We start from the raw sequence: 24,589 nt of genomic DNA on the forward strand, positions 1-24,589 counted from the left end.
TGATTCTGTGACTGTGATCAGACGTGTCAGAAAAATGAGGTCAACTCCACAGAGTGAGCACCACAAATCTGAGTTGCTCTGAACTCTGAACTCACGTCCCTGCAGTGATTTCCCCTTTTTAAAGCTGTTCTGTTTATCTCATAAATGGAGGAGATTGGAATTTTGAATCTTGCAAGTTGGATCATAAAGTTTGCAAGACAAAGGAGTAGGATTTCTCTGTTCCTGAGAAAGTGTCTGATTCAGGAAGAATTTGCAGGGAAGTTAAACAAGGTAAATGCGTTATTTTTCAGCTGCACATCAATGTTTTGTTCTGTCAGAACTGTGGAAAACCGAAGTTGGTCACTGGGGCCCAAAAATAGCTCAGGAGATCTGACTTCAGGTCCTAACATTTCCTTTGAGACTTGAAATGTTCCCTCTCATGTAATTTGCTTTCCTCCTCTTCACCTTTTCACCACTGTTTATGCCATCTCTTATATAAATATATTCTTTCCCCACACTAACGCTGTGTAAAACTGGAAAACCTTTACACTTCCTTTGCTTTCTTTCCCTTCTCCCATCTCAGCAGAGCCCTAAGACCCCCTTCTCTGACCTGCCTGATGATGAGAAGATCTTTAATGGGGGTGATGGTGTGTGGCAGAACCAGGGCCAGGACCAAGCCCTGCTCTCAGAAATCACGGAGGAGGATTTGGAAGCCATCCGCCAGCGGGAAGAGGCCATTCAGCAAATTGAGGTCAGTAACCTCCTCCCACCATGGTTTTGTGAGCTGGGAGAACAGAATCCTTGCATTGTGCCTCACTCAACCTGAGGGAAACGATGATTTGCATCTCTGCCAGGACAGTGTCACTAAAAACAGGGGTGATCATCAAGGATTTCTAAACATGAGAATCAGTGATAGAAGGTGCCTTGGTTTGGGAAGACAGGTATCTGCCAGGGAAAGCTGGAGTTTCCCTTGGAATGGAGAATGTAAATCCCCCCCCCCCCCCCCCACCTTCCAAATTATTATGATTTTGCAATTAAAGGCTTTTCAGGCAAATATTTGGGAATAGGAATAACGGTGCTTTACTAGAAATTTTAAGAATACAAATGTAGTAGTACAAAAAACAAGCAAAAAAAAAACCAAACAGAAAATCCTAGAAACCCTGACCGAGTGAGAAATACAACCTGACACCCTGTTGGTCAGGGTGTTGGAAGCAGTCCAAAGTAAGCCCTCCTGGAGTGGCAGATGTGGTTGGGTTGGAGTAGAGATGGTCCTTTGGAAAAGGGTCCAGTGATGGTGAGATGGATCCGGTCTTCCTTCAGGAATCCAGTGAAAAAACAGAATACCTGATGTTCCTACATCTCAGTTTTTATCTGGGTAGGAATGGTTTGGCTCCCCACACTGGTTGGGGCATCTCACAATGGGATGATGTAATGTGTCATGTCATTGGTATTGGTGAGCCTTGATGGCCCACTAACAGAAGATATCCCCATGGAGGAGACCAGGAACACTGGGATGATGTTAATGTGTCATGTCATTGGTGAGCCTTAACAGCTCATTAACACAAGATATTCCCATGGAGGAGATAAGGAACAGTGGGATGATGTAATGTGTCATGTCATTGGTGAGCCTTGATGGCTCATTAACAGAAGATATCCCTGTAGAAGGCGGAAAGAGATAAGGACGAATCCCCCACCCGGTTTTAACAGCTGGCCCATTACCAGAAGGCAGCCACCCCCTCTCCCCTGGAGTTCCAAGAGATAAAGGAAACACCCCAGCCGGTTTCAACAAATGGAATAGAACAAACATTTTTTTTGGTTACATAACCCCAGACAGAAGGAAAAGTTGGAAATCTGTATGATTTGTAATGAAAATGACAAGAGTTAATTAATGTTCATGGACTGATGGTCGGGTTCTTCCCAGTGAGTCTTTCACAGTAGAGTCTGTGGTGAGGCATTTTAACTGAGCTGCGTTCTGCAGCAAAACAACTTCTTCAGTGCACGCAAAGCTGAAATTTGTCACAGGCAAAAACCACTCAGCTTTACCGTTAGAGAGAATAATAGGTAGACAAAAGGAAATAACTTGTTAACCTTTTCAAATTATTCAATATTTTGCTGTATCAAAGCATTTGGACATTCTTGGTTTAGTTAAAAGAGGAGATACTATTTTTATTCCCTTTTTTTTTTCAAAAGCACTGTAAAAATAAGCAATAAAAGGAACAAAAAGAGGCCTGAATAAGTTAAGCATCCCACATTTTTTCTTTTTATACTTTCTTTTTTATGCTTTTGGGAAACTTTTGTTAGTTGAATTTAAGCGATAAATGGGTAAAACAAGAACACGTTAAACCTTCCTAATTTGTATGCTTTTACAGACCTAAACTCAAGATGAACCAAAAAAAAGAAGGCTTCAGAATAATCAGAACATTTAATTAAGGGCTATACTTTGTCCTTTAATTGGATTGGGCTAATTTTATCAGGATAGATTTTGGGTTGCAGTACAGCAGGAATTATGATTGAGTTAACAGTGCAAGAAGGGGACAAAAGTTCCTGCTGAGGGCTGGTGCTTTGAGGTTGGGACCTCTGTTTGCAAACAGTGATGGCCACATATGACTCAACTCTCCAAGTCAGAAATTTTGACAGTTTTACAGAAGCAGGTCGAGGTCAGTGTTTGTCTGATTTCTGTTATGGTTCACTGAGCAGAGATGAATGAGCTTTGTGGACTTGTGTCCATTATTAGGCGTGAAACTGTCAAAGAGTATTCTCATACTGAGTGTCTTTGGCTGTGAGTTGTCATTTTTGCACTTCAAGGGATCTCAGAGCACTTTGTTGCAAAGAAAGTGGATGTTTTAGGTTGTTCCTGCACACTGATGTTCAGGAGGAGTGGTAGCAAATGATCTTGTGAACAACACCACCAGCTCACTGGAGGTACGTAAGAGCAGTCGGAGCAGAATCTTGTGCCATGTTGTCAGGGATGACCCTGCCTGAGCAGGGATGTTGGACCAGATGACCCCACTGTGGTGCCTCAGCTATTCTGTGTTCCTGTGATTTGTGATCCCTTTTGTTTGAAATATAGTCTGAGCTTTTCTTAGTTTGTCTTTACACTGTCTCTCTCCTCCCCAGGAAAAAAAACCCCGACATTTAGTAGTTTCCCACTAGGCAGTGGGGAATGACAACCCCCAAGGCAGCCTCAGGCACACCAGCTTTGGAAAGTCAAGACATGCAGTTGTGTCTCTTTGGAAAGATCTTTATTTATTTTGCTGATTAAATCCCATTTCTGTGCCACAATCTGATGTCTCTGCACCAAGTCGCACAGGAGCCTGTGGCCATGGTGGGGTAGTTAAAGGGGGTGAAGTGAACCCAATCACAATCCTAAATAATTTTTAAATAAAAACAAATCTCCGTTCATGTATTGTGCAGGGTTTGTATCTACTGATTTGATCTTGGATACTTTTCTGCCTAATATGAATTCACCTCTGAATAGCTTAGTTTATGCAATTAATGATTTAGTCAGCTTAAGCAGTTAATGTTGTTTAGGCTTTTGCTTGCTGAGAATGTCAGCACTTTCTTTTTACCTGTTTTTTCCCCATCTCCTCTATCCATTTTGCTTTGCTCTCAAAGATCCCTGTTCATCCTCTAACAAGGGCTGCATTCCACAAACATTATTTCAAATGTAGGTTAAACATTTCTCCTCAGGGGGAAAATATTTAGGACCAATGGTATTTTGCTTAACATCTTTTTTGAAAGAAATATAATGAAAATTAGTTTTTTTGGACAGCATTGTTCCTCTCCCCATCTGTATTTGAATAAGCAGATGGTGCTTTTAAATAATTTTCACTGTGTTTCACTTTTCTGTTTGTTGACCCACATGAGCATATTTCCTGTGAAAGGACTCGTCTTGCACATTGAAACTTCCCTGTTTTCAGTAGAAATTGTGGATTCCTTGAGCTCACAGTCACCACAACAACTTTTTTCCAGTATATTTTCATAACCAGTGAGTAGCCAAGAAGGTTAAAATGACACATTATTCCTAACTGTCAAACATAACTAATAAAGTAAATTTTTTGCCAATTTGATGTGTGGCATTTGTTGTCCTTTGTTCTTTGGGGACCAGAATGAAGAACAGAGCTGTGCAAAACTTGTTTTGTGCAAGTAGATTGGTCTCACTGGGATTTCCATGTTACTGCATATCCAGCACCAGAAACATCCAGATTTGGAGCAGCACAGGAGAAACTGAAAGAACATCACATCTTCTGATTACACACAACTTTAGAGAAGCTCATGGTGCTGGTACCAATCGTGGGACTTTTTTTTTTTTTTTTAAGAGACACTGAACTTGCCCTTTTTGCAAGAAAAACCTTCTTTGTTGCCGAAGAAATGAGGAAATAAATTGTCTTGTGTCCTGAAAAACAGATATAAAATTGTGCCTATAGTAGACATTTCCTTAATGTTCCAATGACTTTTTCTCACTTGTGTGTTTTCCAAAATCTCTTCAGAGGTTCAGGTTAATGGGACATTGTTCTCTGTCAGGAACATCCCTCGAGGCACTTTCCAGTTCACAGTTTCCACCTAGACAGATAACAGCCAAGTCAAAAGTTCACCTGGCTGTTCATTTTATTTAAATGTGCTCCTGTTGCTATTACTTGCAGATTAAAACCAGAGACGTCTGCAAGGGAGATGTCTCGCCAAAACCTTACATTTTGGATAAAGATTTTTATTGCTTGGAAATGTCAAAATCTGGTAGGACACAGCAGCCTTGACACAAGTGTTATTTCTTAAAATATTGCTTTGAACTGTTATATAAAACCTATTTTAACTTGAACTGTATTGGCAGTGAATAATAGATGCCATAACAACTTTATATATAGCACTGTAAAATGTGCCATCAGAAATACATGAGCTGAACTGTAATGTGCATTGTCAGTGCTCAGTGCTGGCACAATCTCTGTCACAGCAAATGTATATATAATATATATAATTTACCATCCCATGCCTTTCATTTGCACCTGTGGTCATCTGAAAAATGGGAGGAGATAAAAGCTTGAGAAGAAATGGATAAGCGCTGAATGGGGAACTTCACAAATTTCAGCTGGTGACTGGAAAGACCTATTAAAAAAAATAAAATAAAATGTTGTATTGATTCAGAAAGTCTCCTGTGATCCTCCCCATGCAGACAGCTTCCCCAGGGGCGATGAGAAAGGAAAATGAGGAAAAACTCTCCAAACCAAAGCACTCCGTGATTCCATGGTGTCCTGAAGAAAGCAAAACACATGCCAGAAACGGCATTTTACTTGATGCATCCCTTTGCAAAAAAAGAAGGAGAGAGAAGGACAGGTTGTGGCAACAGGTGTGAGGAAAATGCTTTTATTTTTAGGAGAGGTTGTTCCCTCTGGGTCGTTGTTGAGAAAAATGTTGATGTTTGTTCCCTGTCTGTTTTGAAGAGGGGTGATAGATGCCAGCCTCCATGCCTGTCACTCAAGCCTTTGTAGGCAGACAGAAAATGAAACACAATAAAAATAAAACAAAAGAAAGCCCCACCGAGTCTGGCAGAGTGTGTTTGTTAGTTCAAACATGTTCCTTGCTCCCTCATTACTACGTATCATTTCTTGCTGAGGGGCCTTTTCGGTAAAATCTCTCACTGATGGTTGCAGTTTAGAGGGTTTAGTGCAAGCTATTTTATACCTTTCATCAGCTTCAATAGTCCAGGGCTTTGACTTATGGGGGCTCAGCCTGTCTCTTCACAGAGGCTTTTTGACTGAGACTAATGTATAAATAACACAAGATCATGACAAGCACCATCTGTGAACGATCTGGCGCCGTGTGAGTGTCAAGCTCTCCTTGTGACAGCGTTGGGGACCCTAATTATCCTGAGCTTCAGAGCTGCCTGCCAGATTGACATGGCCATCCCTGGGACTGGTATTGAGTTGTTCCCTAAAGAACCAGCTCCAGTATCCTCCCCAGTCTAATTTAAAATGACCTGAGCTGCAGGACTGCTACCATTTATTTCGGGAGACTATTTCACGGTCCAGCAGGCTTCGGTGTTGATGAAATGCTTCCCCCTGTTCTTGCTAAAGATCCCTTTCTCATTCTCAGCTTTTTACACCTAGTGAAACTCTGCTGGACCCTGCAAATAATTCTTCTTCATCTTTGGCTTTGAAACTCTTCAAATGCTAGCAGTTATCCTCCTCTTCACAAGTTGGTCTCTGGCTTTTCAGACAGTTCAGTGCTCTCTTCTCAATTATTTCCCATTTGTTAGTTCTTTGGTCCTACAGCAGCAGACTGTACATAGGATTTTGGTGTTGTACCAAAGAAGAAAGAACAGAATGAACAGAAGAAATGTGGAAAAAGTCCTGTGGATGCAATTCAGAGCTCACAAGTCCTGATGGAAAATTTATAGTTAATTTCTGCACTGGTAAATTAAACTCACCAAATACACCAGAACCTGCTCATTACACTTTCTAATTGTTAAGCATATCCTGACACACTTTTGACCCAGATTGCCCAGTGCTTATCCTGTTACTGACAGAGTTTGAGAGGTAATGTTTTCTAAAGGCAGTTTTGGTGCAGCCACACTGCTCAGAGGGTAAGGGGATTTAATGATGTGCATGCAATGAAGTGCGGTTTCAGTGCCTGAGAACAGGCATTTCCCATGTCCTTGTACAGCTGCAGCCCTATTGATTTATGAGTTGATCACAAAAATGTCCTCTAGTCCTCACTGACATTTAGGGAAGAGGAAGAGGAAGAGCAAGGTGAATTAACAGTGAATTTTGTGGGAAACTGTGCAAGCCTGAGGGCGAAATGAGGTGTACATGAAAATTGCAGCTGGCCTATTTGAAAATGTGGAGAAGCCTTAGCATGTCTGGAGAACAAAGAGTAGCCTGTCCCAGTGGAATCCTGCAGTGGCCATTTCCATGGAATATTTATTTGAACTGTGCCTCCCTCTCTCTGCCCCTGTGGCCTCCAACACTCCTGCATTGCTATAAGGGACTTTCTTTGGTGTCAAAGCCACTCACACTCAATCTGCGTGTCTTTAGCATGTTGCTTTCAAACTGCCACTGTCACGTCAGGCAGGTCTGAAAAGTTTAATTCATTTTAGATTCAGGGGTTCTATGAGGATCACAAAATATGGAAGGGACCCACAAGGATCACATGGTCCAGCTCCTGGCCCTGCACAGGACACCCCAAGAATCCCACCCTGTCCCTGAGAGCTTTTCCCAAATGCTTCCTGAGCTCTGTCAGGCTGGTGCTGTGACCACTGCCCTGGGGAGCCTGTTCAGTGCCCAACCACCCTCTGGGGGAAGAACCTTTTATTTATAACCTATTTATCCAACCTAAACCTCCTCTGACACATCTTCAGACTGTTCCCTCAGGTTCTAGCACTAAAACAGCAGACATATCAAATGCTGCATTTCCTTCTCTTTCCATTTTTCCACTCTTTATTAAGTGCTGCTGTTACAAATATATTGATACACATCCATCAGTTCTGTAATCCCAGTACATCCAGACAGAGAGGCAAGAGATGAAATACCACTGGGTAACACATTGTGAAGATTCTCTCATCATCTCCTTTCTGCTCACGCATCACTTTTGCTAGGACTACATGCAAAAGTCCAAACTTTCTTTTCTTCTTGCCTGGCTAAAACCGTATTTCTTCCTCTCCTCATGGAAATGCTTAGAGCTTGTATATTTTTGCAATCAGTGTTTTATCAGGGATAGGTGTACAGCCTTGGATATCCCTTTGCAAGACAGTGAGGTTTCAGGAATATATCACAAATCTTTTTTAGCCCTAGGCAATTTCTCATGTCTCAGGTGTAACCTTATAACTAAACTGTGTGTAGTGAAGTGTTTTTAACTAAATTGGAGAGGTTTCCACTGTGTGCTAGAGATAATTTTCCTTTTCTCACTTACATTCCCAGTGCCTCATCCAAAGACTGTTAGTGTCAGAGAGTCTTGCCCTAAACCCTTTCCTTCATGCACTTTTCCTTTAGTGTGCTTGCATGAAGGCGGCAGTAATGAAAGCCTGGATTCAGCAAATCCCTTATGTGTGTCTTAACAGCTTTGCTGAATAGGGATGGACTTTAGAACCTCCTAAAAGTGAGGTATTTCCTCTGCAGAAGGAGAAAATAGTGCTGAGACACACACATTTTGCTAACAATCTGAATTTTAGGAAGACACATCTGCATATTTATATCCACAGAAACTGAGCTGAGTTAAAGTCTCGTGTATGACCTGTCAATGTTCACTGATAAGGCAGAGAGCTGGAAGGAGAGAAATCTCCAGTGCTGGTGGTGAAATATTGTTCAGCTTCTGCAAATCCTCCTGCTTAAGTGTTAATATTTGTTTGGTGAAAAGAATTTGTTGCTTTTCTTCTCCATTTACTGCACTTTTGCCTAAGTTTTTGCTACCAGATGATGACTGTCTCAAAGGTAATATCTTGCCCCTATTTCTGTTAGCACAGACAGTACAAACATCAAATGCCTCACCCACACAGCAATTTCTGTGGCTGTGATTTGCTGCGCCAAAGGGGAATTACCCCTCTCACCTACCACTTAGGTTAGAGCAGTTCACTCTCTAGTTCTGTGATGCAAATTAATAACAATTGACATCAATAGCCCATCAACCAGATGAGATCCTCTAGCAGAGTTTAAAAGAGCTGTCCCTGCAGGTTTGACTTCTTACCTTCCTGAGCTGAGTGCTGTGTTTCTTTTTTAATTATTTTGGGTAGGGAAATCAGAATTTTCCCCAGTCAGGATGGGGGGAATACCAACAGATGAGTCTTAAGTCTTGGAAATATAAAAGTTCCTGTTGGCAAAGCCCTGAAGTATCTCACGAACCCACTGGAGAGTGAGTCAGCCTTCCCTCAGCAGAGCTCAGCCGAGAGAGAATGAACCAAGAATACTGAAATGTACCACAGAGTTAAGAAGGGAAGAGAAGACTGAGAAGGACAATGAAATCCACATTTCGCAGCAAGACCAGTTCCCATTCCCTCTTATTTACCAAAAAGTGCCTGGTTCTTTATAAATTATCCTTGACAGGAATATTCTCCCACATCCTCACAGAAATTAGACTGAAAATCACATTCTTAACATTGTTAACAATGAATGTCAAATTTTAGAGGCTGATGACAAAGACAGTATTAGTTTATGCCCTCTGCACTGTGCAGGCTCATTTAATTCAGGTGTTCTTTAATACTTTTAATTGCTGCTTTATGAGAGAGGATGTTACAGAGCTGTCTATCCCCACCATCCTGTTCACCATTTATCTACCCAGAGTATCTCCTCTGGTTGTCATTTCCCTCTCTGCACTGAAGTCACCTCTCCCTGTCTGTATTGAGGCTCTCAGACAGCTCACTCGAGGCAGAAGGACTATTAAGACTCACATAGGAACTATGCAGAATTGCAAATTTTAGTATTATAATATATCTCCTTCAGTGCAAATTTTTAGCTAGACCCCTGAGCTACCTGGTCTGACCTCAGAGTTGGTCCTACTGTGAGTGAGAGGCTGGACTTGAGCTCTCCTGTGGCCTTTTCAAACCTGAATTATCCTGTGATCTCATGATCCCATTATCTCTCCACCTCCTTTGACTGTACCACTGAGGGCTACCAAAAGTTCATGTGTTAATCTTGCTTCAGTCTAAAGACAAAACTTCTCTATTTCCCTGCCTGTGTGAGCACCCGAGTCAGCCTCATTCTCCCTCCTCTTCCATTCATTGTCCACAGGCAGGAGTTCACGCTCTGCTCCTCTGTTCATACAGCATTTGTCATTTATTTGGGGAAAGGGTGTGGATATTTTACCCATCAGAAAGATGGGTATCCCTGGAGGAGAAGTCCTCGGTGGTGACCCTGTGCCCAGTGGGTCTGTGTGCCATCAGTGGGTCTGCCCAGAGAAGCTGTGGCTGCCCCATCCCTAAAAGTGTCCAAGGCCTGGTTGGAAGGGGCTTGGAGCAACCTGGGATAGTGGAAGGTTTCCCTGTCCATGGCAAGGGGCTGAAACAAAATGGTCTTTAGGGTCCCTTCCAACCCAAACCATTCTGTGATTCTGTGATTTTGATTCAGAGGTACAGCCAGAGTCACGTTTCAGAAGAATTCTGATCTCTCTGGTCCAGCCGCAACTGGAGTGCAGATGTGGTTTGCTCATGTTGGCATCAAAATCTGCATTTTTTTAAAATGTGGATTCTTATTGATATGAAGAAAAAAGTTTAAATATCTTCTAATTTGAGGCTAAGGTATTCCTGTTGAAGGATGAGTGATAGAAGGATTTTAGATCAAACATCAACATGTGTCCAGGCAGTTTTTTGTAGTTTTACTCTTAACAGCTTCTACTAAGCTGTCAGGACTAAAAGGATTCTTCTGGATCACTCAGAGTTTTCCTGTGGATGTCTAAGACTTCCTTCCTTCCAGGTTTTAAACTTTTCCATGGCTTTAAACTGAAAGAGAGCAGGTTTAGATCATCTATTAGGAAATATCCCTTCCCTGTGAGGGTGGGGAGGCCCTGGCACTGGTTGCCCAGAGAAGCTGTGGATGCCCCATCCCTGGAAGTGTTCATGGCCAGGTTGGATGAGGCTTGGAGCAACCTGGGATAGTGGAAGGTGTCTCTGCCCATGGCAGGAGGTTGAAACTGGATGAACTTTAAGGTCTTTTACAACCAAAACCATTCCATGATTTGCTGCTGTACCTACAACAACAAACATCTGCTTATTTTTAACTCTACCTTTTTGTAACAAATGTTCCTGAGTTTCATCTTTCCTTGTCAGCTCTCCCACGAGGGATAAAAGCTGCCACAGATTTCTCACCGTGCTCCTATTCCCATTTCACAGCTGGAGAAACTGAGACATTATGGATTGTTTCTCTGCCGGTGGAGCTCCATAGAAATGTAAATGCCTTGCTTAAGACCTGGGAAAGAGTCAGGATCAGTGCCAGGATTTAAACGCTGCTTGTTCTGCACTTCCGTACCAAATTCTCTTCAGACTGTGCTGGGATGAGAGATCCAAATACAAGATCTGGCATATTTAGCTTCTAATTTTTCTCCCCGTGTTTGAATTGTGAGGCAGAGGGAGCGTGCTCCTGTTCAGAAAACATGCTGTCATCCTCTCAGCTTGGATGAAGCTCAAGGAAAATACTGATTATCATTTGTAACTGAAGGCAGATCGTCCCTAGGGGGGGGGGGGGGGGGGGGGCTTGCTGGGATATGAAGTTTCACCCATGATATCATGACTTTACCAGGAGATGCTGTCTCCCTGAGAGCACAGATTGCTCTCTCAGAGACAGAGAACTTCTTGCTCTCTGAAAAACCTTCAGATGTGAAGAGGAGGTGACAGGATTGACGGCAGGGGGGAAAGATCTGCCCCGTGCTTGTAGACATAAAACCCACCTTGGGAAAAACATACTGGTGAATTCAGTTTTGTCAGAGAACGTGGTGTTGAGGGTTTAAAAGATGAGCTGGTGGGTGCTGTGGGCCTGAGACAGATGTGCACAAGGGATTCAGTACTCAGAGCTGAGTGCTGGAGGCTCCGATTAGCATGTACTGATTTTCTCAGGAATGCTTTATTGCTGGCTGCAAAAGGAATCTTCGCTCATTTTGCCCCTCTCATGGTTGTTGGAAGACCCTTTGCTCTCCTGGAAGTGGTGAGAGCCCAAATATCTGTTGGTGTTGAGGAAAAGCAACTTTACATCTCACACAGCACTGAGAGCTCTTGCACACTCTTTGAAAAGGCTTCAATCTCCTTGTGTAGGAAAAAACTCAACTTCATCTGCAGGACCACTGTGTGAAGGTAGCAGTTACTGTCTCTTTGGCTGACCAGTTTTAGGATTTGGCCACAAATCCAGTGAGTTTGAGGAATTACAGTATCATAGAATTGTTTAGATTGGAAAAGACCTTTCAGGTAATGAATTCAAAACCCATTGATCTGTCTGCCAAACTCACCACTACACCATGCCCCAAGTGCCACATCTAAACATCTTTTAAATCCCCCAGGGGGGATGTCTCCACCGCTGTCCTGGGTGGCTGTACCAGGACTTGACAACCCTTTTGGGATTTTTTTTTTCCTAATATCGAACCTAAACCTCCTCTGGTGCAACTTGAGGCCATTTCTTCTTGTCCATTGCTTGTTACTTGGGAGAAAAGACCAAGCCTCACCTCACTGTAACTTCCTGGGAGGATAGAGGACAACAGTGCTTGCACTCTGGATTCCTTAATCAGTCATCCCAAGCCCTTGAAGTCTCTTGATTGTCCTTTTTATTGCAACTTCATTGCTACCTAGCAGGAAAAAAATCAATAATGGACAATAATCTGAGGGTTGTATCAGGATAGGAAGTTTTCTCTTCACATTTTTAGCCCAAATGAGAGGGAGGCAGTGGACTGCCCTAAGAAGTGGGTCTGGTCTGCACACTGGGCATTTTTTTTCCCTTCAGAATGCTGTCTTTCCAGCTGCTCTGTCATCTCTACCAAACAGGTGAACCAAAGTGTCTTCAGAAAACTTCAATTTAACAGGGATTGAGTTAATTTGATGGTTCAGTCTCAGACAAGAAAGTGCTTGTCCACGATCACTGCAGCTGAAGGGTGTTGCACAAAGAAACCCATGTGCTCTCCCCATGCCCAAAACAGACAAAACTGCTCTTGGGAGAGTCCTCCCTCCAGTGGTTTCCGGGGATTTGTGTCTTCCTCAACAAAATTCAGGTGAGAGCAGAAGTGTCTCTTTAATTTTTTTTTTTTTATTTTTTTTTTTTTTTTATTTTTTTTTTTTTTTCGGCATGGTGTGGGGGCAATAGGCAGTGGGAGACCAGTAAAGAAGCAAAGTGATGAATGTCTTGATCAGCAATGATTCAGCAGGATTTCATATTTAGTCTTGTTTTGACAGTCTCCATAAAAATCCTGCAAATTGCTGCAAACTTTAGTCCTTCAGCCTGGCGTGATTACTGGGTGCTGTGAGCAGCCCAGACCCAAAAGTCACCCTGTATGCATCAGCCCCTGTATTTGGCATGATCCTTTAAAATACCCCTTAAATGAATTTTCTAGAGCATTTAAGTTGTCACACAAGGTATTTCTTCCCATTCTCTGTTCCTTCTAAATGCATCCAAAAAATGTAAAGTGGGGATGGGAGAGTTGGACAGAAGGAAATTAGGAGCAAACCCCATGACTCCTCTGCCTGCCTGATTTCAGCTTATGTTTGTAAATATAAATCTCAGCACTGGGATGCAGGGACTTTTGGGATTAGGTTCTTCTATCCTGAGTGTATCTGGAGGAAATAAAAAGGAAATGCTGCACCTTTGCATGTTGGTGCTGACTGCCTAGGAGGGAGTCACCTCCTGCTGAAGTCTGACAGGACTGAGTCGCGTTCCCTCGGTTGTTTCCCCCTGATGTTCTGTCTAATTTATATCACTGAGAAGGGTTAAGGAAGGTGACTTCAGGTGTTGCCATTAGAAAGTCAAATTGCAAAAATAAAGCATTAAAAATAAATGCCGCAGTGGAATTGCTGAGCCAGGGAATAAAGAGCTTTAAATGCAAACAGGGAACTGGCTGTGCATTTCTCCACCAGTCACCTGTCTCCCTATCTGAGGATTAAGGACTCTGCGTCTTTTAGTCCTGTGTCTCCCCATTCAGCTCCAGGTGCTGCTGAATGTCACAACTTTTTACAGCTCACCTATTAAAATTTAGAGGAACTTCCTTTTATTTGGATGGCAGGAGGAAGATTATTGCTTCTTCTGAGTCACCTCATAGGAGAGACCCAAGGAGAGTCTCTCATAAAAGAGCAGATTTTAAATACAAGTGGACTTCCCTAAATTAACTTCAGGAATTTGGTGAGGGGGTTAATTTGCCTATAAGGTGGATCCCCACCTATGGGAAATTGTTATAGATCCACTGACTTCCATGCTGTCAATGAACTGGTATCTCCTTTTGAACGACTTTCAAACTCCTCCAAAGAAAAGCATGAACAGCATTTCTGTCATGCACAGCTTTCCTCTCCCCTGGGTGTTTTTGCAGGAGCACCAGGTATTTTACAGCCACACTCAGATCCTGCCACACGAGATGACCTTTCAATGTTTTTCTGTCCTTGTCCCTCCCTCAAGGTACTGTGGTATCCCCTAAATCTCAGGTGCAATGGTTCTTCCCTGATGTCCCAGTCTTTACCCTGGACCTTTGCTAGGGGGTGGGGAACAGTCAGATGGAATAATGTTTAGGATTCCCTCCTGCTGTGTGTTCCTAGGGCCTGGAAGACTTCATGGGATCACCATCCTTGCTGCAGGCATAGGGCAGTCCAGAAGGATTTCAGGGCTGGAATCTGTGCAGCACAGAGAAGGTCTGGAACAGGTTAAGGGGCAAGATGAGAATCTCCAATATCACAGTAGTGCCATCATCTCCTAGCTGGGGACAGTGCTATATCAGAAGTTTTTACAGCTCTGATGTCCCCAGGGCACCAGTACGACCAGTACATTCCCACCAAACCCATGCAGTTGTTATACCATGCGGAAAACAGTAAAGGCTTCAAATCTAGCTCGGTCAGAGCTCTCTTTTCTTCTCCGTCCCTCCACTCCCCCTGAAACTGGCATTGTTTATTTTGCAGCACTCTGTGTGGGAGTGGTGAGGTTTGGGTTAAAGACTATTATATAAATACCTTTTGCTATTCTTCTTCTCCCAATTCCTATGGAGTTAGAGCACCTATTGTTGTGTACCACCAAACAGGCTGCCACAACAGCTTTGGAGGAGCTATGACGACCCAGGGCTTTGTTTCCCAGGTGGGTTTTCTCCTTAGGCGTCAGGATGACCCCGCGCCGTGGTGGGTTTGGTTTGAGTGGGTGTCTGAGCAGATGGCTTTGTGCTGAAGGCTCTCTGATGCTTGGTGACCTTCAAACGAGGTGAGGCAGGACCTCCTCCTCTGAGATCCGGGGTCAGGAGTGCCACTGGAATGCCACCTGCCTTGGCCACGTTATTCCTGTCAGCCACCACGGTGCTGGCACTCACTGGCCGTGTTGCATTAGCACAGGGATAAATTAATCCTCTCCTCCCAAGCAAGGCTGGAGCTGGGAAGTGGTGCCAGACTGCCCAACCCTGTGTTATTTAGTGCCTGGTGCACTGTGTGTCCTCATACCTTACTGTTCTGGAAGGCACCAGTGCACTGAGCAGTGGTTTTCCTTAGGCTGCTCAAGCCTCTCTGCTGGACTTGTGTGCCAAATGTGGAGTCACAGGAGCTGCAGGAGGAATTTTCATTTCCCCTTCTCACACTTGCATCCGCCAGTGTTGACCATCATTCACAGTTGTATTACTGAAAGTGCTTAGCACCTTCTTAGCTTTCCAACAGCCCTGTCCAGTCTTGACGAGCCTGATTACAGAAATACAGTCTGGTTCTGCCCTGTGATTGCCCCCAGGAGTTGTCTTCTACATCTATTGTGTACCAAGTCCCTGCTATTCATTATTCCATCCCTTCCAGATGATGTCCTCTCACTGCCCTGCACACTCGGCATTGCACTGGATGCAGCCTGGCATTAACAACCAGCTGGCACATCCTACAAGGTCCAAACTCAGCTGCCCAAATTCAGTGTGGTTGGATTTGGGCACCTCTTAGGGTATTTTGAGACCTGGTAACATTTAGCCAGGTCCTCTCTAGGTTTTGGGGATGCCCTGCTCCTCACCAGGCAGCCAGACTCAGCTCCATGGTTCATTTTTCCTGGCAGGTTTTTCCATTTTCCAGTCTCAAGGCCTGCCTGGAGATTTTGGCTCTACCTGTAACCCCCATGTCCTTGAATAACTGTGCCTCCTTCACCCGTGCAGACTCCAGGTGAGACTGTTCAAGTGGCCCTGGGTTTGTAGATAGTTCTGTGCTAAATCCTGCCCCAAGGGATCTCACCAAAGGTCTTGTGCCTCTGAATAGAGCTTTCATGTTAACATGGAATTTGCAGGATTATCATGATGACAGATTGAGATGTGGTGGTGTTTTTTTTGTTTGTTTGTTTTTTTGGGTTTTTTTTGGGTGTTTTTTTTTTTGTTTGTTTGGTTGTTTTTTTTTTTTTTTTTTTTTTTTTTTTTTTGTTTTTTTGTTTTTTTTTTGCCTCTCTCTACCAGTGATTCACCTTCCTGGATCACTTATATTTAACAGTGTGGCATCCAGCAAAATGCCTAGAGAAAGCTGGCTGTTAACCTTTTGTCAGGATGAAAACTGACCTACTTTTAAATTTGGGTAGGTTTTTTTGTTTGGTTTTTATTACTTTTTTTTTTCTTTCTTTCTTTTCTCTTTCTCCTGACCTGCTTTTGCATTTGACATTGCTCTGTACCTCTCTCCATGGTAGTTACCTTCTGTAGTCACCTGAGGAATGACAACATCACAGACCTCTATAATCTGAAAAAAACCACTTTAAATCAACTGGTTTGCACTTTCTTTTTCATTTCCACTAAGTTATTGACTTGTTTAAAGAATTGTGAGGGCTGAGTGAGCTGTGATTTTCCTTATGAGGACCAGGCTACCACAGCCTTGCATGTGCTTTGTTGTTTTGTTCTGTTTTAGCCATTTTACCACGATGTGTAAGGTTTTATTACTCTATTCATCATTCAAACAGCCAAGACTTTTTGTAAAGCTCAGTTGTTTGTAATTGGCAATCTGCAACAGGGCTTGTTCCTAAACAGGGATTAGATGTTCCTGTTAGCAAGTCTGGGGGATTCTGTAGGTCATTAGGATTTCTTGTCACTCAGAGCAACTGGAGGTTTCCAGGGCGTAGATGTCCCTGCCTGATTTTAAGGTTTTAAAATAATCTATGAACTCACACTTTTAGAACACAGTTCATCCACTGTGATTTTAGACATCTGTTCTATCATGAGCTGACCCATGATCAGCTTCTTTCTCTAAATGTACTGTATAGAATCTCCCGTTGTTTATCTCAAACATACATCCATAATAAGTGATACCTGTAGGCTTCTTCACCAGACTCTTTGGACAAAATACTATTTTGTGGATTTTTTTTCCTTTTTCTTTTAATGTGAGACCCAGCTTCTGTCACCCTGATATCTTAGAGAACTCCCTCCCTTTGTGTCTGAGTCAAGAAGATTTTTGTCACCTGATTTTTTTTTAAAATTTATTTGAATTTACATCTATAGAATCATAAAAATCAGAGAATAATTGAAAAGTTTGGGTTGGAAGGGACGTTAAAGATCATTGAATTCCAACTCCCCCTGCCCCACAGAAGAATGCCACCCACTAGACCAGGTTCCTTAGGGCCCTGTCCAACCTGACCTTGAACAGTTCCAGGAATGGGGCACCCCTGGAAGTTTTCAAGGAAATAACAAGTATTTGTTTTTCAGAGACCATTCTTGACCTACTTGTTTTCTGCTTCCTCTTCAGAGTATGGCATAACCAGATGGTTTCTAGGGTGACTTCTAACCCAAACCTTCCTATGATTCAGTTCTCCTGATAATCACAGACTGATGATGCCATGAGTAAATGCATTTATAAGCCATCAGTCTGGATAATGAAATCAAAGAAAAACAACGTCCTGATTTTGATGCGTTTTTATTTGGATAGATGAAAACCCTTCCATTTAAGCATGCCAGAGTTATCTAAGTAATATTCTGGCACGTTGCCCTTTTTTACCAACGTGACTGTACATTCTATCAACAAAAAGGGGAAAAAAATCGATTCCATTGGAAGAAAATCCCAGTAATTGAAATTCACGTTAATTGCAGATCAGAAGAAGACAATTTTTTTCACTATTTCGTAAAACTAAGTGACAATGTGAGTAAGAGAATGGCTGGCCTGTGCCAAGATGAAAATTTTCTTTTGGTCTTGGAGAATGATGATTTGACCTTGCAAACTGCTGACAGTATCTCGAACCAGGCCAATATTTCTCGTGCTGGCAAAACATTATTTTTATTCTAGAGGGGAAGCCATGAGAGAAAGGGCTCAGGCAACTTGGTCTGTTCAGCCTGGAGAAGAAGAGACTGAGGGGAGACCTCACTGCAGTTACAATTTCCTTGTGAGGGAAGAGGAGGGGCAGGCGCTGATCTCTGCTCTGTGGTGGCAGTGACAGGACCCGAGGGAATGGCCTGAAGTTGTGTCAGGGGAGGTTTAGGATGGATGTTAACAAAAGGTTCTTCACCCAGAGGGTGGATGGGAACTGGAAGAGGCTCCTGTGAAGTTTGCTTGCTGTGTAAAATTCTCCTTGCTGGAACACTGGGCAAACTAGGAATTACCATTAAGTCATGAGCAAACTCAGCCTGAGACCCTAAAAATTTTTTTGGGGTGGTCATGGATAGACCAATGTGGGGGTCAGTCTCTTCTCCAAAGTAACAAGTGAACAAGAGGAAATGTGATGGAATCATGCATGGGGTCAGATGTGATAAATCCCATGAAGCTCCATCACCTCTGAGGGGCCTACCCTCACAGAGAAATGTCTTAAAATAATTTTGTGAGATGACTCTTCAAGTGTGTTCTGTAAAGCAAAGGTTTTAATAAAAATAAACAAAATAAATGATACAGAAACAAACCAAAAGCCGAGCACAGGTGTCAGAGAAGCCTCTGACACCTTGTTAAGAAACCTTAAAAAGCACTTGAGCTTCTATGTGTACCTTCATAAATACTTAATGTTTTAGGAGGGACAACTTGGCCTGATGCAAATAGAAGCAGGTACAGATGTTGAGAAACATTTCCAAAGCCCAACCAGTGCCCCTGTGCTGACTCTGGGCCAATGCTGATGAGAATGGCACAGAACTTTCTGGCTTGGATTCCTTATATGTTCAAAAGTAAACCAAAACTTTTTTCCTTAAATAGAATCATTTGCTTGGGTGTGGGAATGCATTGCAACAGAAATGGCCTCAAGCTGTGCCAGGGGAGGTTTAGATAAGATATTAAGAAAAAAAAAAATCCTTCACATAGGGGTTGTCAAGCACTGGAACAGACAAGTGGTTGTGTCACTATTCCTGGAGGTGTTAAAAAATGTTTTGACGTGGCACTTGGGGACATGGTTTAGTGTTGGCCTTGGCAGTGCTGGGTTAGTGGTTGGACTCAATGGTCTGAAAGGTCTTTTCCATCCTAAATGATTCTATGGTTTTATGAAATACAGGTGTTGTGGCAAGAAGGGAAATGTTTCAAGGAGGTCTAAAAAGCATTCCTTGGGTAAAATTTCTGTCCTCCCATGCTTTGATCTGGATTGTAGCCTATTCTGGTGTGATTTAGGTAATTCTGGATGGCAGGAGGATCACGGCAATCAAGAACACAAAGTACCTCCCTGGGAGATGAACAGTCCAATTTCAGGGAAATTTTATCCCAGGAGCATTAATGGAGAATTTTTTCAGAGAAAAAGATGAAAAGTCCAATAGTTAAGTGAAATGCAGCAGCACTCTCCTGAATTTTAACTTTTCCTCACTAACAGACTTCACATTATGGGATTATTATGGGATTATAATGTCTATGTGTTAAAGGGGAGAGGAAATCCTCGGCGTTTGCTGCACTCATCTAACTCCCCTTTCTTCTGGAAATAAAGGAGAAGATAGGGAAAGGGAGTGAGGGCAAAGAAAAGGAAAAGAAGAAAATTAAGATTGGAATGAAGCCTTGAAATTGGCAGCTGTCAGCAGCCCCCAGGACAAGTGATAAAATGCTGCATTAAAGTAGCTGCAGTGTGAAATGCCATTGACAGAATAACGAGGATGGGAAATCACTTTATAAATGTGCTTACCAGGATAAACAGATGTGACTGAGGGCAACTCCACTCTGTCACTGAACTCTTGAAAAGGGCAAAATTTATGGCAATCTATTTTCTGTTAAAAAAAAAAAGGAAAAAAAAAAAAAAAGAACTCAATGAAAAGATACAAACCTAAACTCAAAGAGGCTTCAGACAGAGGTGAGGGTTCAGTGCACATGTAAGAGTGGGAATCAGAGCAGAAACACTCTCCTGTAATAAACCATTTTGAGAGCCCAATAAATCAAAATGTGGCAGGGTGTGATGATGCTGAGGAAGGGGGGGCTGGTTCCTGGCATTTCACACTTTGCAAAGGCAGGGGCCACTCTACAGGCATGGCTTGGGGTCCTTCATGGGCAAAATATGCAAAGAGATGTTAGTTCAGTTTTCTGCTGAGCTGAAGCTGGCTGGACATGATGGTGGCCCAAATTGAATGGATCAAGGAGCCTTTGGACAATGCTCTCAGGCACATGGTGTAACTCTTGGGGCTGTCCTGTACAGGGCCAGGAGTTGGATTTGATGATCCTGATGGGTCCCTTCCAACTCAGGATGTTCTGTGATTCTATGTTTTTTGGGTTTGGCTATGGTAACTGAAACTTTATTCCATTTCAGTTCTTAATTGCCTCCTCGTATTACCAACTAAAGAAATGCTGCAGTTTGGGTTGGTAAGGACTGGACAGAGAGGAAAACCCACCCGTTTATGCCAAAGAGTCATCAGACAGTGAAAACTTATTGTCACCAGACAAAACTCCCCAAAATGGCTTTCCTCTTGCTTTTAGAAGTGTTTGAACTACTTCAGTGACTTTTCAGTGTTGCTCATTAAGGCCTAATAAAAGTATTTTGATATTACTGAGTATTAATAAAAATTCAAATATATGTGTGGCCTCAAGTTACACCAGGGGGAGGTTCAGGTTGGATATTAGGAACAAATTCTTCAACAAAAGAGTGATCAAACGTTGGAACAAGCTTTCCAGGGAAGTGATGGAGTCATCATCCCTGGAAATGTTCGAAAAATAAGTAGACATGGCATTTCATTATATGGTTTTGGGGATGTGGTGGCATTTGGTCAAAGATTGAACTTGATGGCCTTGAAGGTTTTTTCCAGACTTAAAGATTCTATGAATCTGTATCATATTTTATGACAAATCATAACTTGAGGTATGATAGCTGTTGTCTAAAGTCGTCTGTGCTGGAAAAATATTTATTTTACCAATCTGCAATTCCTTTAATGAAAAAAGCAATCAATTACCTGCAGTGTTAACAGTAAACAGCAGCCTCTTCAAGGTGTGTTCAGTCTGAAAGCAGCTCCCCAGTTCCTCAAATTATCACCCCACACCCTAGATCTATCCAGCTTTTGCAGTGCTTCATCCTTTGAGCCAGAGACACCAGTGTGTGGCTGGGAATGAACTGAGCCATCCCAGCTTCTGGTCTAGACTCTCACCTACCTCATTTGCAAATTAATACAAAACCAAAATAGTCCATTGAAAGCTAATCTGAACTCAGGGAGCACGAGCTGAACACACTTGAATATAAATGCTTAAAACTTTCTAATAAACAGGAGAGCTGAATCCAAATTCTCCTGAATTAGCATTTCCTTGGGGAGGGGGCAATGCAGGTGGGAAGGAAGGCAGGATAACTCACTTCTCTGCTGAGTGACTGGTGGGTTTAGAAGTGCAGGAGTATCTGCTCTGTCACTCTAGATGTGCTTGATGGTTTCTAAACACAGCCCTTGGGACAGGGGCTAGCTGTGGTTTGTTGTCACACACAGCTGATAGATGGCACACTGTTGTCAGGATTCCCTGCTGCAGATGCCATTGTTCCTTGCTGAAGTCTGATTGTTATCTGCTGCAGTTTAATGGCAGAAAGTGTCTTTGTGGCTATTGATAAGTTGGTGAAAGCTTATTAAGCTACACTTTTTTTTTTTTTTTTTTTTTGTGGACGAGGATGTTTAACAGAGCAGATATTTTCTGAATTTGTCTTAACTGGGGAAGGCTGAGGGAGAGCTGCATGATTTAATCAGTTTAGTGACTGGAGCTGATGGGAAGTTTGTGGCTGCATTCTGAAACAGTCCTCCTCTCTTTCTGATTTCTAGGCTTGTATTGATTGCATTGAATATTAGACGAGTGGAGTTAAGAGCAATCTTTAAACAACATCAAATCCTTTTCTCAGCTCTAAGACGGGATCAACAACCCGAATCATTAACTTCTTATACAGATGTCTCCTGTTGCAGTTTCAGGCCATGAATTTCTGTCATATGGAGGGGGAGTGTGGAGAACAGGTTATTCCCTTCCTATTTGCAACAGTTCCACTTGTCAGAAAAGCATTATCATGTCTGTTGTGTCTCCCCCACCCCTCTAACCCCACACATCCTGCTTTTTCTGCATTGAAAACCACACTAATTCCTATTTTTCCTATCAGGCTGTGTTTCTAACACTTTTGATCATTCCCATGGCTTTTCTCTGAGCTGTCTCCAGGTGGTCCCCCTGAGATTTGTTGCTCAAAATTGGACACAATATTTTATCTCAAAAGTGCTAGCTTTGTCCCCAGCACCCTTCATCACCTTTGCTTGTTTGTTTATTTCCTTTTTGAGAACTTCTGCCCAGGAAATTGCCTACTACTATTCTTTATGTCTAACTATAGGACTTATTATTTTCATTATTTGTCTTCACCCTTTTTCCTTAGAGTGTTACCCATTTCTACAAGATTCCTTTGAATTCTAATCATATTATCTGACAGGCTCGAAAGATTTCTGAGCTTCACTGCACCTTCTTATTTATGAGCTGTCCTTTCTATGCTACCACCTAAACCATTCCTGAAAAGTACTGGTTTGTCCTGGATCCAGGAAAACCACATTAACTCAAGCTATCTTAAAATCCCCTCCCTCACCTGCTGCCCACTCTTTTTTTCATGCAGCCAGGACATGGGTGGCTTTCTGGGCTTCAAGTGCACTTGGCCAACTCATGTCAATTTTTCATCCACCAGTTATTCCCACCTCCTTCTCTGCAAAGCTGTTCCCTTTCCACCTCCCAGTCTGTTCAGATTCTGGAGATTGTCCCAGTCCAGGAGCAGAACCTTTTATTTGTCCTTGTTGATCTTTGTGATGGTGAAATCCTTTCCCTGCATCCTTCCAGTCCATCACCAAAGAGAATTTACTGATGAACAAATAGTTTTAAGCTATGATTTCTGAGCCAGTTTTACAGTATTTTCATCTAGACTTTGTTTGCTCTACTTGTGTATTTGTCATCTGCTGCTTTTCCCCCTCCTCAGGTGTTGCCCTGTCCTGGAGAGGTAGCAGGTAACTTTTGACAAATGCAGACTTCTCGCTGCTAATTCTGATGTGTTTTGTGCAACAACAAATCATACCTTGGATTATTTCCCCCATCATCTGTACAACTGGGGCTGCACAGGGCTGGCATTAAGGTATCTGGCCTTTAATTCCCAGACTTTTGGATTTTGCACTGCTCAGACACTTTCTTTTCTCTCTTCTGATTCCCCATGAATTTTCAGTTTACAGCTCTAAGGTTGTCGCACTATTTCTCTAAAAATTTCACCTTAGTATTTATGAATCCCAGACAGTTTGAAAATACCTATCCCTTAATCTGAGCTCCATAAGCCCAGTGTTGGCTCCCCATTGACTCTGAAGTGAGCCAGGCTGAATTGCTGAACAGTAAATGTAGTAGACATCAACATATAATTCACCAACTCTGCACTATAAATAATTCCTCCTTCCCCTAGAGATTAAAATGACCCAGACTTTGTTCTCTGAGAGCATTGCCTCCATCTGCCAGTGACACATAAGCAAAGCTGTCAAAGTCAAATGAGTGATTAATTGTTTGAATTATATCTCCTTTGATCAGAGAGTGAGCTGCTTGTTGTTCAGACCCGTCATTTTAATTACTGGATGGAATTGAAATCCACAATTTTGATCTGAGAACAAACACAAGATTTCTAGATTTGGGGTGGCAGACACCAGCTGGTATTGTACTGTTTCTGCAAACATAAGAGCTCCAATGCCCACATGAGCATGAGCAACAAACAGGAGGAGTTGGAAGTCATTGAGCCACTGGAAAACTGGGATTGGAAATGGGGTGGGATGACTCTGATGCCTTGGGAAGGCTGACCTGGAACAGATATTGGACAGAGCTAGAGAATAAAGTAGATATTTCTTGAAAGGCCTTTAAGGGAACACCTTGGGCAGGACAAGAGCCTGACCAGGGCTACATCTAAGATGGACCCAAAATGGTCACAACATGGACGACCCATCACGAGGTCTTACACTTTTGTAAGTTTTTGGTCTATTTGCATATTGGGGTTTAATTGTCCAATTACAGCTTCAGGATGTGAGGCCTCGTCCTTCTTGTTTTCTCTCTTCAGTCCACTGTTGTTTGTGCATTTGGGCCTGAAAACTTGTAACCCTTGTCCTTGGTCTCCAGCAGGAACAGGATTTGTTTTGTCTCCCTACTTTGTGAAGAGAGCTGACTGACACTCAATATGAGGCTTAGAACTACACTCCTGGGCAGCACAGAATCTGAAAAACATGAAAGCTAAAACTTAAGGCATCAACTCACGTGACCAGAGTGCTGCAATGGGTCACTGTAAACTCTTCAGAAGGGACAGCAAGGGAGGAGAGGCATTGGGTAACCCTTGTGTCAATAGGGCTGAGCATTTATGGGTCAGGATAATGGGGAAGGCCAGCAAAGCAGATATCTTGGTGGGAGTCTGTTATAGACCACCCAGCCAGGATGAAGAGATGGATAAGTTGCTTTAAAAGTACCTGGGAGAAGCCTCATGATGGCTGGCCTTTGTTCCCATGGAGGAATTCAATTTAACCAGGTGTCTGCTGGAAATACAACACAGCAAAGAGCAAATAGTCCAGGATGTTCCTGAAGTGTGTAGAAGATAAATTCCTGACACAACTGGTGAGTGAGCCAACTAAAGCTGTGCCACTGGACCTGTTG

At 42.7% G+C, this 24,589-nt stretch overlaps 1 protein-coding gene across 8 annotated transcripts in view; it reads left to right on the forward strand.

Moving 5' to 3' along the window:
- Positions 1–24,589, forward strand: part of TSNARE1 (t-SNARE domain containing 1) — a 458,033-nt gene that overhangs the window by 239,273 nt on the left and 194,171 nt on the right. For 6 of the 8 annotated variants that reach the window (XM_066175258.1, XM_066175253.1, XM_066175265.1 and 3 more), the window contains one exon: positions 563–730. The exons of 1 other annotated variant lie outside the window; for it this stretch is intronic. In XM_066175258.1, the coding sequence (XP_066031355.1) occupies positions 563–730 (168 nt within the window). The remainder of the gene's footprint in view (positions 1–562; positions 731–24,589) is intronic. One more of the 8 variants, XM_066175288.1, reaches the window with a different exon arrangement.

Source organism: Chamaea fasciata, unplaced genomic scaffold (genome assembly GCF_029207755.1).
Source record: "Chamaea fasciata isolate MVZ Bird 193981 ecotype frontalis unplaced genomic scaffold, bChaFas1.0.hap1 SCAF_1, whole genome shotgun sequence".
Classification (NCBI taxonomy): Eukaryota; Metazoa; Chordata; class Aves; order Passeriformes; family Sylviidae; genus Chamaea; species Chamaea fasciata.